The sequence below is a fragment of the Nelumbo lutea genome, chromosome 5, assembly GCF_056320005.1.
Source record: "Nelumbo lutea isolate HS-2025 chromosome 5, American lotus-T2T, whole genome shotgun sequence".
In the NCBI taxonomy this organism is placed as follows: Eukaryota; Viridiplantae; Streptophyta; class Magnoliopsida; order Proteales; family Nelumbonaceae; genus Nelumbo; species Nelumbo lutea.
The window spans coordinates 10,245,301-10,260,514 of record NC_142688.1 but is presented as its reverse complement, the minus strand read 5'-3'; the positions used below and the strand labels follow the sequence as shown (position 1 = coordinate 10,260,514).

General features: G+C 48.6%; 1 protein-coding gene across 1 annotated transcript; it reads right to left on the bottom strand.

The window, feature by feature from the left end:
* Positions 1–683: 683 nt before the first annotated feature.
* On the bottom strand, positions 684–2,817 carry LOC148850268 (truncated basic helix-loop-helix protein A-like). The gene is made up of 7 exons (XM_088943095.1): positions 2,453–2,817; positions 2,257–2,310; positions 2,034–2,165; positions 1,805–1,913; positions 1,661–1,702; positions 1,493–1,549; positions 684–1,403 (listed from the first exon to the last, which is right to left on the bottom strand). The coding sequence occupies exons 1-7, from the start codon at positions 2,608–2,610 to the stop codon at positions 807–809; spliced, it is 1,149 nt and encodes a 382-aa protein (XP_088799221.1). The 5' UTR covers positions 2,611–2,817; the 3' UTR covers positions 684–806.
* Between the last annotated feature and the right edge of the window lie 12,397 nt (positions 2,818–15,214).

Genomic DNA, 15,214 nt, shown 5'->3' with positions numbered 1-15,214 from the left:
ACACAAAAAAGAAGAGGCTTCGTTTGATGATGATTTCATACAAATGTATATATATTAATAAATAATAAAATTATAAAAAATAATATATATAATAAAATATTATAATTCTCAATTTTTTAAACATCAAATAAAAAATATTTTTATATATAATTTTTTATTTTTATAAAATATATATTTTTAAAATCAAGCTCGAACCAAACCAAATTCAAATTTATAAATTTTTTACTTGATTCAAACTCAAACTTCAAACTTCAAACTATTAGGTTCGACTCGAATCCACCCCCCATCTTTAACAACAACAAGAATGAATGGCTAATGAGATTTATGCACGTACACCAATGTCAAAAGTTGCATCACATCACGTTACATCAGGTCGCTCAGTTTCAATCAAATGGTCCTCCCTCCCACCCGACAAAGCAAAGATTAAATTGGTTACCCTTTATTTATTCAATAAATTGAATTAAAACTTGTTAAATGCTGTTTTTGAGTATTCACACTGTTAATTAATGCTCCATCCATCCTATTCCAATCATCCCATGTAATGTACCCAAGCTGTCTCTCTCCTACTCTCCCATTCCAATTTCCAAACACTGCCCACTACACTCTTACATCTATCAAATATCAATCACGTTAAGACAAAACATATCTATGTATCCACGATTATATTATTTAATAACATTTCATTTTGAACACCAAAAGCACATTTATTCACTTAAGCCAATTGGACAAAACGCCAAATATTACACCAAATCCTTTCTTTCCCTTATTTAATGAAGCTTCCCCGTTACTAATTAATCGAGTTTAACTCACCTTCCCCTTGCCTCTGGCTTCTCAACTGCAACCACTGTTTGGGTTTGATATTTCAAGCTCGAATTCTGGTTTAGTATTTTGGGCTTTTCTTCTTCAAAGCCGGGCTCTAGTTTTATATCAGAGATTTGGCATGACTTACCTGCATTCATCTTTGTTTTTTGATAACCTGCTGTAGAGCTAATGTTGGTGTCAATGGCTGTTGCAGAGGATTCGACGGTGTTATGCAAGGGGAACACAGACGGTAGTTTAGATAAAAGAGCTCCCAGACTCCAAGACATTGGGGGCAAGAGAGGAGGGATTTGCCAAAAGGGCCGTGCTCCATTTCCAATGCCCGTCTGTGGGCTGTTCCAGCCCAAATTGACGGATTTGATCGGCAATTCCTCAAGCCTCTCACCAAGGCATCTCTTCCCGCTTGATACGTTCCTCTGGTCCTCGGCGCTGTCGTTGTTGTCCATCACATAGCTGTTGTATTTTATGGTGTTTGAATGTTGGACGGGTGGATAGGGTCTCTGCATCGCCAAGACACCGGGTATGCTCTGCAGATAGCTGAATTTCCTCTGAACGCTGATCACCAAGTTGAGATCTTCCGGAATCTATCCAACCACAACGGCACCAGCACCACCCATTAGTGGAATTATTTTGGGAAAGCGTACATGAACCAGAGAGAGAGAGAGAGAGAGACCTTATCTAGCGAACCAAGTTGAATGATGCCTTCTCTTACTGAAATGACTGCTATAGTCTGGAATTAGAAGAATAAACCGCGTCAGATACTCATCAATTGAAATTAAGGTTTTCAAGTGGATACTTGGCTTTTTTACAAGTTCCTGGCCGGTTTTATGTATCAGCCTACCTGAATACCTGAATTGAACTGCAACTCCCATTGTCTAGGTTGCTGTGCATATATAGGTAAACATTTTACGTCAGTAGCTAGGGAGTGCGTTTTTATTGTTTATCAATTAAATATTAAGAGATGATTTTGCTTTTTTCTCCTTACAGGGTCGGTCGATCCAGTCCAAGAGGACACGCAGTTGGGATCGCTCTCAGGTTGCTTTTCCCTAAATACCCATTTGTGACTGTTGTCTGCAGCAACTTTTCCCACTAATCTGGAAACATAAAAAGAAAGAAAAAACAGGAAATAAGTATAAGATAGAAGAAAAATATTGCTTCTCCTCTTCCGGCCTCCTCTAAATAAAATGGAAAGAAGATAAAATCAGAACTCTCACCCTTCTCCGTAGCTGTAGACCTCGTGAGACATTTTAAAGAAGATATCAGCACCAAACCTCCCCTTCACAGACCCGCTCCCTTCTCGCTCGCATTCATGGAAATCGCAGAACCCATCTTCCCATACAAGAATCCTGAAACCAAAACCCACTTAAACAACTTAAATTACAACGAAATGAGGAGATGGGTTTCTCTTAATTCTTCAATTTCAGTGTGGAATTGTACCAATTCCTTTTGTTTCCTTTGGAGCGATCAAGAACACTTCCTCCATAATCCCATCTGCATATGCCGAGAAGAAAACTTAAATTAAAAATAAAAATAATAATAATAATAATAAAAAAGTGATACAGGAATAAGCAAGGTTACAGAGTTCGAGAAATTCTTTCTAGTACTTAAATGAATGCATCTTTCTGTATCTTACTTTGGAGGGGGATAGTTCCGAGGCAAGATCCTCCAAAACACTGCATATACCCACTTTGAAGAAGAAGAAAAAGAAGAATTGGAAGGGTCTGAATATGAACAGAGACTTCTCAATGTTTGCTGTAAGAGGCAGTTGAGCAAGGGAAGCCCACCTTCCATTGTGTTGTGAGTGTGAGAAAGGATGAGTTTGGGTCTGCCGTGACTGACTATTCTAAGCAACTACTGTAACTTGATGATCTCCCGTTACAATAAAAAGGGGGAGATGATAAGATTTAATTCAAGTCCGTACCACGTAGTGAGACTTCTCCCACGGTCATCTGCTTTCGGAGTGCGTAATGCCCCAAAAAGACAACAAAGTACCAAGTATCAAATTGGGCAACTACTCGTTCGGTTATTTGTTGTATTTGGGCTTCATGCTAAGATACGCAGGGTGTGTGGGGGGTAATCTTAGCCATTCATCTGTTCGATGGAGAATAAGATCACTGTCCAATCTAATCTGAACCTTAGTGGGTACAATCCCATGATTCCCATCTCCAATGGGCGGTTGGACCCACTCTTGACATCCTAACCGACTTAGCATTTCGGTATATATAAATTTTCTTCATTTTATGTATCTAGGAAATGTGAAACTGTTTATGCCTTATATGGTGCTTGCATGGCTTCCCTACGAAGTATAAACAATTTGGACCCTCCAGTTACTGGACCTTATCATGTATGTAGGACTTCATCCTTATTGTCATCATAATTACACCACAATTGGACCTAGATTTTTTTTTTTTTTTTTATTATGTTGGACAGTGACAATCATCTAATTGGATAATCATAATCTACCCCAGTTAATTCCTCTTGACAAACATAAACGCAAATTCCATTTTCGAATAAAAAAAGAAATTAGTAGATTAATCTATGTAAATTAAAGAGTAATTTGGTGGAGGAATTAAAGCTATCATATGGAATTAATTTGTTTTAATTACCATTTGTGAAGTGCAAACAAACAAATCCCACTCTACTTGCATGTTCGAATTAGGTGATTCCATGCTAGTGGATTTTAACTACTCAGGCTGTGTTTGGTTACGTGCAATTTTATTTGCAATTTTGTTTTTTTACTTTATTCTGTTTCATGTCTTCATTTATTTCATTATGGCAATCAAATAAGATTAGCTAAAATTTGAAACAAGAGTAAATCAAAATTTGCACTCAAATCATTTGTATTGTTATAGTTTTGCATCACTGCAAATTTATTTACATTACAACCAAACACAGCCTCATGGGCAAAGATAAATACTAAGGGGTGTTGAGGTTGCCAATGTACAGGGATTTAGGTCCTGTTTGGTTCACAGGAATAAGGGTCTGGAATTGGAATTGGCCATTCTGATTCCAACTCTTTGGTTGAGTGGAGTTGGAATCTCATTCCTATTTCTTAGAAATCTCATTCCAACTGAATCTAATTCTCATTCTAATTCCTATCTGAATCAAACAGACATGGGAATAGATGATTTCAATTCTGATTCTAACGTACCCTTAATTTTTTAAAACAAAAAACAAGAGCCAGAACAGCATAATAATTCCTTGTTTCTCAAAACCAAAATCATAAGCCCCTAATGCACTGTAGCAGAGGGATAATTATGAAATCGACAAAAGTATGAAAGCGGAGAGGCACTGGTACTAGTTGACAATGAGAGCTAGGTGTAGTCGACTCCAGCAAACTTATTCTTTTTTTTTGATAGGAAAAATGAGCTCCAAAACATTTGTGGAAAAAGGTTCATCCGTTCATGGCTTATTTCTTGTTTCTTTTTTTTTTTTCTTTTTTTTTTTTATGGTCAAGAAAAGAAGGGAAAAAAGAATGAAATACCACTAAAGAAATTAAGAGAAAAAAATAAAATAAAAGCGAATGATTCTTGATGGAGTGCGATCCGGCCGGTCTTAGCTGTCTGCGGCCTTGCTTCCGAACGGGGTAGCAGGGAACCTGAAACGGAGGAGATGGGGAAGCTCCGGGGGGAACCCAGTGTAGAGGCTCCGAAGCTCAAGTTAGAATCCTTCAAAAGCAAGGTAATATCAGATAGCGCAAAGTTTTTGCATACCTCTGTTGTCGAGGGGCAGGGGGATCTTATAATCACTTCGTGCACTCGTCCCGGGGCCCTTGTCAGGTCAGGTATGATTACCCTTGTGCTTGTCAATTCGGCCGTCGTCCTTTCTGCTGAGACAGAACCGTCACTGCCTAACCGTCTATCTAACTGAAGATGGCGATGTCAGTGGTGGTGGCAGGTGGCCGTTTAGGGTGCTGCCGCCAAACGTCAGATCCCAAGTCAGTCAGGCGCGGCGCCCTCGGGCACGAACTTCCTTAGTGTCAGGCGTGGTACGACTTGTTTGGTTTTGGTGACAAGTGATGCGAAGTGCTGAGCGAGGCGGTCTTGAGCTCGGAGGTATCTATAGGGCAGGTCAGTTCGGCGAAGTGTATCTCGAGCTGTTACAAGGTGGGTCAGTTCGGCGAAGTGTATCCCGAGCTGTTACAAGGTGGGTCAGTTCGACGAAGTGTATCTCGAGCTGTTACAAGGTGGGCCAGTTCGGCGAAGTGTATCCCGAGCTGTTACAAGGTCAGTTCGGCGAAGTGTATCCCGAGCTGTTACAAGGTCAGTTCGCCGAAGTGTATCCCGAGCTGTTACAAGGGGTGAGTTCGGGCCCCCGGTAGGGAGTTCAGTCCGCTCGTGTCCCTTTGTTCCCGCCTAGGCTTGGCCCCTTTTGCTGAGCTGTTGTTTCTGCCACGTGTCACGTAATAGAGAGGTCGGGCCAAATCTTCCTTCATCAATTGCCCCCCACTCCTTGCGCCGGGGGTCTTGCCATGGTGCGGGGAGTTTCACGAGGTAGCAGTTGGATTTGTCCCGTCCTTCGAACCTTCACTGCGCGAGATGCTTTTGCTAGGGTTCTTTCGGTTTCCGAGAAGGCTGGAAACGTGCTTACTCAAGAACGCTGGTGGTTGTGACAGCGCGTTTTAAATTTCAAACCAATTCGCGCCGCTGGGACGTGACAGCGGGTCATTTCAAAAAGGCGCGCCACTGCTGTACGTGCGCGGGCGACTGTTAGGGAGATGTGTGGCGTGTCAGTTTCGAAAAAGCCGCGTGTCGAAGCGACGTCGGTTTCAAAAAGACGTGCGCTGACGTTTTGCTTTTTTCGGAAAGACGTGCGCCAATCACATCTCGACCTTAAGGGTTGTGCGGTCGGTAAGAACGTGGGCCGTCGGATCGTCTTCGGTCTACACGGTCGATTCTTGGTTACTGTAGCTATAAATAGTGGGGGACCCCGGTTAGTTTGTCACTTCTGCGGTTTGTCTACTGAGTTCGCGTCCAAGTCTTTTCCAGCTCGCGTCAAGGCTGGTTATACAGTCTTCACGGTTCTTTGGCTTGTTCTTCAAACTTTTCGGCGAGTACTTTCATGAATCCATCTGTTTCCCAATGTCTAGCTTTGATAGCTCAGACGATTCTTCGAGTAGGGCCAACGTAGGTTCCACCAACCGAGCCATGTCCCCCGACTGCCTCAGTGATCCTGAGGTGGAGCTTGAGGACTATGAACCAGTAGGCCGAGTCGCTTCAGGCGGTTTGGCGTCTACCTCCCGCCAAGGTCGGATGCTAGACAGGTTTGGTCCTTCGACCATGACGCCTGAAGGGCTTCAATCCATACTTTTGTCTTACAATCTTCCTGGAGGGTACACATATTTTATTCCTTCGGGTAGCTTTCCTTGGGAACACGGTCTTGACGAGATCGTGATTTTTCGAGGGCAGCTCGCTGCGGGGTTGCAACTTCCTTTCCATCCCCTACTCGTCAAAGTCATAAACCATTTCGGTGTCACCATTGGTCAGCTTCATCCGAACTCTATTTGGAACCTGGTGGGGACAGTTTCCCTTTTTTGCGAGCAGAACTTCCCCTTGGACTTAGAGATATTCTCGTCTATCTTGATGCTCAAGAGACAGGCGGGTTCTCTTCCTGGGGGGAGACGGGCGTATTACCTTTCTCCTCTCCAGGGTTTTAAGCTTCTGCACGATCTTCCTAATAAGGTCCCGGCGTGGAAGCGGGACTATTTCGGCGTGCGAAGTGCACAAGGATGGCCCTTTCAGACCGGTTGGGGTGAGGCTGCTCCCGATTTAGGCGTAACTCTCGATAAACAGACGGTGAAGGGCCTCTGGCAATGGGCACGGCAAGGCTTAAAGTGCCACCACTACTTAACGGAGGCCAAGCTTATTGCAGCCGACCTGAGTTCGGGTAGGTTTCTAGCTATGCGGTTCTTGCTTGCTCTGTTCTTTTCATTTTTTTTTCTGATGTCGAACTCGTTTCTACAGGTGTCATGGACACGGAGAGAACTCGTGGGGGGCGTTTGTTTCAAGGTATGAAGAGGAGGAAGCGGGTCACCAAGCGAACTCGTACCGAGCTGCCCCTGGATGAGGAGCCCCAAGTTCCAGACCATGCGTCGGAGGATCTGCCCAGGAAGCCCGAAGTGACTCCACCGGTGCATGAAACTACCAGGGCACCTTACGCTGAGACCACTCATACGGGCGCTCCTGCATACTCAAGTGCTCCTGCTCACTCCGGGTCTGCTCATACGCGGGCTGGGCCCTCTCGGGAGCTCAAGGGGAGTTTAAGAGCGTGTTGACACCGAACTACGCTCTTCAGAAGAGTAGGGACGCTACTTTCCCTGAGGAGGTCACGGCGTGGACCGATCTTCCCTTGAATCAGGTCGCTTGCCGCGCCGTAACACATGCCATGGTGGTAAGTTAGATTCCGTCTTCCTTTTTTATTCTGTTGCTTCTGCTGTCATTTGCTCACTTGTTTCTTTTGGTAGGTGAATTCTTCAATTCATGCCTTGGCGGCCCAAGTGGAGAGGAGCTCGCAACAGGCGTGAGCTGCTGAGGCTGTCGCTCATGCTGCTGAAGAAGCCTTCCTTGCTACAGAGGCAAATACCCGGGCTGCTGAGGCGGGTGCTTATGCAGCTGAAGAGGCTGCTCGCGTCGCGATGGCCAGGCAGGCGAGGTCTCAGCGTGACGCCAAGGCCATGGGGGTAGTTGTCAAGCATATGGTGGACTTGAAGTTGGATTTGCAGCATCAAGTCGAATATCTTCAAGAAGACATTAGGGAGAGAACACAAATTTTTTCCCAAGGCATTGAAGACGCCAAGAAGAAGGCAGTTGAAGACTACATTGCCTCTCCACGTTTTGACGATCTGATGGTGGACTCTTACAGGAGGGGGTTCAAGTTGAGCCGGTGGATGATCTGGAATACGTACCCCGATCTCGATGTAAGTGCCATAACCACTTCGCGTATAACTTAGGAGATGGCCAATACTGCCGATAGCGAGCCGAACTCTAAAGGAGAGGCAGGGCCTTCGGGTGTTTTTGAAGTGCCTTCCGATGGCGAAGAAGTGGCTCCAGGCATGTAAATTTTTTTCTTTTATCAATGTATTGTTTCTTGCAATGGAATGTCTTTTTCCCCTTGCTCATCTTCCCCAAATTGTTTCTTTGTCTGCCACTGTCCGGGTTATTAAATTTCCGCGGTCTTTTATGCCGCGAACTGGTTTTTTGCCCAGCTGATAATATGCTCTTCTTTGTTTGTCTACGCCGAAGTTCCTCTTGGCTTGCCTCGTGGCACCTAGGACCTGATTTTGTCCACTTCGGTTGGTGGTTTATAGGTAGTATCGCCTTAAGTTCACAACGTTCCACGCTCGAGGTACTCGTTTGCCTTCCATGGTTTCGAGTTCGTATGCACCCCCGAGCGCTCTTTTTACTTTATAGGACCCTTCCCAATTAGGTCCAAGCCTGCCCATGTCGGGTTCGGGCACCATAATATTACGAAGCACCAGGTCGCCGACACGGAAGCTTCGTTGCTTTACTCTGCTATTGTAGTAGCGAGCTACCTGCTGCTAGTATGCCGCTGTTCGGATATGCACGAGGTCCCTTACCTCGTCCAGTAGGTCAAGGTTGGTACGTAACTCATCTCCGTTCATCCGATCATCGTATGTTTCTAATCGCAATGTTGGTATTTCGATTTCCGTCGGGATCACTACTTCAGTGCCGTAGGTGAGGTTGAAGGGGGTTTCTCCCGTGGCTGCTTTTTCGGTAGTTCGGTGAGCCCATAAGACACTTGGTAGCTCTTCGGCCCACAATCCCTTAGCTCGATCTAGACGTGCTTTCAGTCCGCGCAAGATGGCTCTGTTCATTACTTCCGTCTGACCATTTGCCTACGGGTGCGCGACTGACGTGAAATTTTGCCGAATCCCCATGTTCTGGCACCATTCTTGGAACTTGATATCCTCGAACTGTTTGCTGTTGTTGGAGATTAGTACCCGAGGTAACCCGAACCGACATACTATGTTCTTCCAAAAGAAGTTCTGTATGTTTCGAGCCATAACAGTTGCCAGAGGTTCGGCTTCTATCCACTTCGTAAAGTAATCTACTGCAACAACTAAGAATTTTCATCCGCCTGTTGCTGGTGGGAATGGCCCTAGGAGGTCGATGCCCCATTGTGCAAAGGGCCACGGGCTGGCGAGGTATTTGAGGTCGGAGGCAGGTTGATGGTGGATATTAGCGTGCTTCTGACACTTGTCGCATTTTCTGACGAGATTGACAGCTTCTGCCTTCATCATTGGCCAATAGTATCCTTGTCGAAGTGCCTTTTGGGTGAGTTCTCTGCCCCCCAAGTGTCTGTCGCACAGGCCTTCATGAGTGTCGCGGAGTACGAACTCGGCTTCGGCAGGTCGCAGGCAACGCAAATAGGGGAGCGTGTACGACCGTCGGTACAACCGTTCGTCTAATATGACGTATTTGGCTGCCTGGCGCTGCACCCTCTTGGCCGCATTGCGTTCTGCAGGGAGGGTTCCGTCTATCAAAAAGCTCGCGAGTGGATCGATCCAGCTCAGCTCTGCCTCCAAGACGGGAGCGACCTCCTCTGTCCCCCCAAGAATACTAGGCCGAGGTAAGTCCTCTGTGTACACAATTCTCATATTGTTGTGACTTGTACTGGCTAACCGGGATAGGGCGTCGGCCTTAGTGTTTTCTGACCTTGGGATTTGCTTGATGATGTGTGACTGGAAGTTGAGCAGGGCTTCTTTTACTTTGGCCAAATATGCGATCATGGAGAGATCGCGTGCTTCGTACTCGCCAGTAACTTGGTTCACCACGAGCTGAGAATCGCTGCAGATGACCAAGTGTTTTGCCTTTGCCTTTCGCGCTAGGTCCAGCCCGGCGATCAATGCTTCATACTCTGCCTCATTGTTGGATGCCGCGAACTCAAAGCGTAGTGCGTATTCTAATTTTGTGCCGCTCAGGCCGCACAAGACTATTCCAACTCCGCTGCCTTGCCGGTTCGAGGAACCATCCACGTGAAGGATCCAGGGCTCCTCATACCAGTTCGCGCTTCGCCTGACCAGGAGAGATGCCACACTGGCTGCTACTTCACGGGGTTCGGACTCTATGGGCTCAGGAGCTCCGGGTTCGCCCGAACTGGGGACCTCCGGCTCGACCTGTGGGGCTTCGTGCCTGAAAGTGCACTCGGCGATAAAATCTACCAAAGCTTGGGCCTTGATAGCGATTATCGGTTTGTACTGGAGGTCGTACTCGCTTAGTTCGATGGCCCATTTCGTCAGTCGACCGGAAACCTCGGGTTTGAGTAAAACTTGTCTAAGAGGTTTGTCAGTCAGGACAATGACGGTGTGAGCCTGGAAGTATGGGCGGAGTTTCCTAGCTGCTATTACTAGGGCGTATGCTAGTTTTTCTATCTCCGGGTACTTTGCCTCTGCTCCCTGCAAAATTTTACTAACATAATAGATGGGTCGCTGGACCCGGTCTGTTTCTTTTATTAGTACCGAACTGACCGCCTCGCCGCTTGCCGAGAGGTACAGTTCTAAGACCTCGCCCACTTCGGGTCGGGCTAAGGTTGGCACACTAGCGAGGTAACCTTTTAGTTCGTCGAACGCGAACTGGCAGTCCTGGGTCCACTCGAACCCTTTGCCTTTGATTGCCTTGAAAAAGGGTAGGCAGCACTCTGCTGATTTGGACAAGAAGCAGCTTAGAGCGGCTATGCGGCCGTTTAGCCTCTGAACCTCTTTTACTTTCCGAGGTGGTCTCATATCTAGAATGGCTTTTATTTTGTTCGGGTTGGCCTCAATACCGCGCCGATTGACAATGTAGCCTAGGAACTTGCCCGAGGTGACGCCGAAGACACATTTGTTGGGGTTCAACTTCATGCTAAACTGACGTAGGATTTGGAAAACAGAATCTAAGTCTTGTATTAATTCTTGTGAAAACTGAGTCTTGACGACCATGTCGTCTACATAGCACTCTATCTTCGTACCAATCAGGGGCCGAAATAGCCTATTTACAAGTCTTTGGAAAGTCGCTCCGACATTTTTTAGACCGAAGGGCATGACTTTGTAGCAATACAGGCCGAACTCGGTTATGAAGCTGGTTTTTTCCTCATCGGATGGGTTCATCCTAACTTGGTTGTAGCCCGAGTAGGCGTCCAGGAAGCTTAGCAACTCGTTTCCCGAGGTCGCGTCCACTGGGCGGTCAATTCTGGGGAGGGGGAAGCAATCTTTCGGGCAAGCTCGGTTCAGGTCGGTATAGTCGACGCACATGTGCCACTTGCCGCTTGCCTTTTTTACCAACACCGGGTTGGCCACCCAGCTCCGGTAATGGACTTCCCTTATGAAGTTTGCTGCGAGGAGTTTCTTGACCTCCTCGTCGACCGCTCTCCAGCGTTCTGGGGCTAAGTTGCGTTTCTTTTGTCTAACAGGTCTGACTACAGGGTCAGTATTAAGTTTGTGAGTTATCAGTCCGGGGCTAATGCCGGGCATGTCGGCCGCGGACCAGGCAAAAATATCTAAATTTTGAAGTAAAAAACTCACCAGTTCGGTTCGTAGGGGATCCTCGATGGAAGCTCCGATGCTTAGTGTGTGAGCTGGGTCCGTAGCCGAAGTCGGGATTGCGACAGTTTCCTCCGTGGACGAAGCTCATTCCTCACCTTGCTTCGCAGGCCGCTCCAGTTCGAGGTCATCGGCCGCCTTGGTTTTTCCCTTCAGGGCGGCAACATAACACTTGCGGGACTCGAGCTGGTCGCCCCGCGCTACCCTTACACCGAAGTCCGTAGGGAACTTCATGACCAAATAGTAGGTGGAGACCGCCGCCCGTAGGATATGCGTGATCGGCCGCCCTATTATGGCATTGTATTGGGAGGGGGTCGCGACTACTAGGAAATCATGGTTGAGTCTGACCGCACAAGGCCATGTGCCGACTTCCACAGGGACAGTTACTTTTCCGAGGGGCCTGACTTCCTCTCTGTTGAAACCCACCAGGGGAGTGTTTGCGGGTTTCAGCTCGCTCCTCTGTAACTGCAACTGGTCAAATGATGATTTGAAGAGGATGTCCACTGAGCTACCCGAATCTACGAGTACGCGCCTGACCTCGAAGTCGATGATCCTTAGTTTAATGACAAGCGCGTCATCATGGGGGTAGTGGACTCCTCGCGCGTCATCCTTCGTGAAGAAGATTGGTTCTTCGGTCTTTGGTCTCTTTGGGGGGTTCCGTTCTTCGAGGGCCGTTTCGCAAACTGAAGTCCGGGCTGCTGCCGAGGTACACCCCGCTACCACCGAACCTCCCACTATTACATGGATGGTTCCCCGAACTGACCTCTCTTCCGGAGGCTGCTTCTGCAACGGTTCGGCTGGTTTGTTGCTAGACTCGGGGGCATCCTTTTCGTGCTCCCCTTGCCGACCTGCCTTATTGTTATTATTGTTGTGCTGTACAAAGTTTCTCAAGTATCCGCGACGGATGAGCCCCTCTATCTCGTCCCAGAGGTTATTACACTGTTCGGTGCTATGACCATGGTCTCTATGGAAACTACAATACAAATTCTTATTTCTCTCGTCCGGATTTCCCTTTAGGCGAGGTGGCCACTTAACGTATGAGGCGTCTTTGATCGTCATTAAGATCTCCGTCCACCTCGTGTTTAACGGCGTGTAGTCCGTCCGAACTGCTAGGGGGGCCCGAAACGACTGGTTCGGCTTCGGCTCCCGGGTCGGGTTTTTTCTATTCACCGGGTTGGAGAGCTCGCCTTCTCTCTTTCTTTTCTCGTTCCCGCCTTCGGTTCGTTGATTGATTTCTTCCTCTGTCCTCATGAACTTATCCGCGAGTTTGAGGAATTCGGCCACGGTTGCGGGCTGGTTGGCCACCGTGTGCCATTTGAATTCTCTGTGCGTCACCCCTCTTTTGGCCGCCGCGAGCTGCACTGCGGGGTCCAACCGCGGTATCTGCAGGCATGCTTCGTTGAATCGCTTGATGTAGCCCCGAATGGATTCTCCTTCTCTTTGGACTACTCCGAAGATGCTTTCCTCTGTTCTGGGGCACCGTTGGCTGGTGACGAAGTGTGCGGTGAAGACCTGCACGAACTGGGCCCAGCACTTTATCGACCCGGGGGCCAGGTTCCTATACCAAGTGCGGGCTACCCCCTGAGGGTGGTGGTAAAGGCCACGCACATGCACGATTCGCTGGCCCTGGCGAGGTGCATTTGGGACTGAAAGGCGTCAACGTGGTCGTTGGGGTTGAAGGACCCATCGTACTTGTCTAGAGGTGGGAGTTTGAAGTCTCTAGGTAAGGGGACCGCCAGGAGTTCCGATGCGAGGGGGGAAGGAACCGAGAGAACCGGGGCAGCCCCTACCTCGTCCGAGCTCGTGTCTTTGCCTCTGGATTCCGACAAGGCACGGGTGGCGGTTCGGCGACTTTGTCGGTGCCTTCGCCGTTGAGCGGGCCTTGTACTGGCGCTGTTGGCCTCCGTGTTACCGAGCTCGATGGGCCCAGAATGCTGGTAGTCCACTGCCAGGGCGCTGAATTGGTTTTCGGTGAGCGGGAGCTCGAGCTTGGAGCGCCGGGGTGCCGACCTCGCGGGTGAGGTTCCCGACCCACCTACGGGTTGCGAGGCGGGGATGACACTTTTCTCTCTTCGGCCTGGGGACAAGGCCTGGCTGTTAGGGTGGTTCTGGGGCCGGGAGGCCTTCGCCTGGTGGGGGCGTCCATCCTGCGGGGAGGCCTTGACCGGCCTCGGAGCGGGGTGGCGAGGTGGAAGTAGTGGTTGGTTCGATGGCAGTTGGGGGAACTGCTGTTGATAGTGATACTGGGAGATGTTGTGCAGCACTTGGTGTTGGTGAAGCTGGTGCTGCTGGAACTGTTGCATTTGGGCTTGCATTGCCCGCATGCACTGCATCAAGTCCTCCAACCGGTTTTGGCTGGCTGCCAGGGGGACGACAGTCGGTTCAGTGAAGGTTGTCTCAATGGGGGGAGGAAAGGGGATGCTTGTGGTAGGAGGGTTTACGGGTGCCACTGCTTGTGGCGTGTTCAAGCTGGGGATCCCATCCACCGAAAGGGGGATGGCGAACTGTCCAACGCAGACCACGGGGACTTGAAGTTGTTCCTCGGTGGCGTTGGTCTCCGTGCCACGTCCGGTGTTGCTGGAGGAGGCCATGAGTGTTGGGTTTTTTTTTTTTGAAGAAGAAGAAAATGGGTTGTCGAAGTTTGGAGGGAGGCTTTTTGAAGCGTTTTCCCACAGACGGTGCCAATTGATGGAGCGCTATCCGGCCGGTCTTAGCTGTCCACGGCCTTGCTTCCGAACGGGGTAGCAGGGAACCTGAAACGGAGGAGATGGGGAAGCTCCGGGGGGAACCCGGTGTAGAGGCTCCGAAGCTCAAGTTAGAATCCTTCAAAAGCAAGTTAATACCAGATAGCGCAAAGTTTTTGCATACCTCCGTTGTCGGGGGGCAAGGGGATCTTATAATCACTTCGTGCACTCGTCCCGGGGCCCTTGTCAGGTCAGGTATGATTACCCTTGTGCTTGTCAATTCGGCCGTCGTCCTTTCTGTTGAGACAGAACTATCACTGCCTAACCGTCTATCTAACTAGAGATGGCGGTGTCAGTGGCGGTGGCAGGTGGCCGTTTAGGGTGCTGCCGCCAAACGTCAGATCCCAAGTCAGTCAGGCGCGGCGCCCTCGGGCACGAACGACTTGCTTGGTTTAGGGTGCTGCTGCCAAACGACTTGTTTGGTTTTGGTGCCAAGTGATGCGAAGTGCTGAGCGAGGCGGTCTTGAGCTCGGAGGTATCTATAGGGCAGGTCAGTTCGGCGAAGTGTATCCCGAGCTGTTACAAGGTGGGTCAGTTCGGCAAAGTGTATCCCGAGCTGTTACAAGGTGGGTCAGTTCGGCGAAGTGTATCCCGAGCTGTTACAAGGTCAGTTCGGCGAAGTGTATCCCGAGCTGTTACAAGGTCAGTTCGCCGAAGTGTATCCCAAGCTGTTACAAGGGGTGAGTTCGGGCCCCGGTAGGGAGTTCAGTCCGCTCGTGTCCCCTTGTTCCCGCCTAGACTTGGCCCCTTTTTCCGAACTGTTGTTTCTGCCACGTGTCACGTAATAGAGAGGTCGGGCCAAATCTTCCTTCATCAATCTGAAATGAGATAGGTAGTAATCCACCAAAACCCTCGGGTCGGAAATCAATTAAAACGAAGATTGAGAGAAATATTGCAGACAGAGAGAGGATGGTGATTAAATGGTGTCGGGTGCTGCCACATGATATTGCACCCTCCTCCCTCGACAGTCAATACCATCAGGTTGGTGCCCTCATCAAATTTGGACCAACCATTTAACATTCAGTGCTCAAGTAGTATTAGGTGCACATCTTTAGTAAATTAGTGGGTCTCAGAATATATATGAAGTCACAACTCAGGCGACACCTGGGATTAA

Bases quoted from the DNA above. Each gene is read 5' to 3' on its own strand.
- LOC148850268 (XM_088943095.1), bottom strand. From the start codon at position 2,610: ATGGAAGGTGGGCTTCCCTTGCTCAACTGCCTCTTACAGCAAACATTG. The intron at 1,550-1,660 runs GTAGGCTGATAC...TTCTAATTCCAG, and splicing joins AGTTCAATTCAGGTATTCAG to ACTATAGCAGTCATTTCAGT. The intron at 1,404-1,492 runs GTCTCTCTCTCT...GTGGTTGGATAG, and splicing joins AACTTGGTTCGCTAGATAAG to ATTCCGGAAGATCTCAACTT.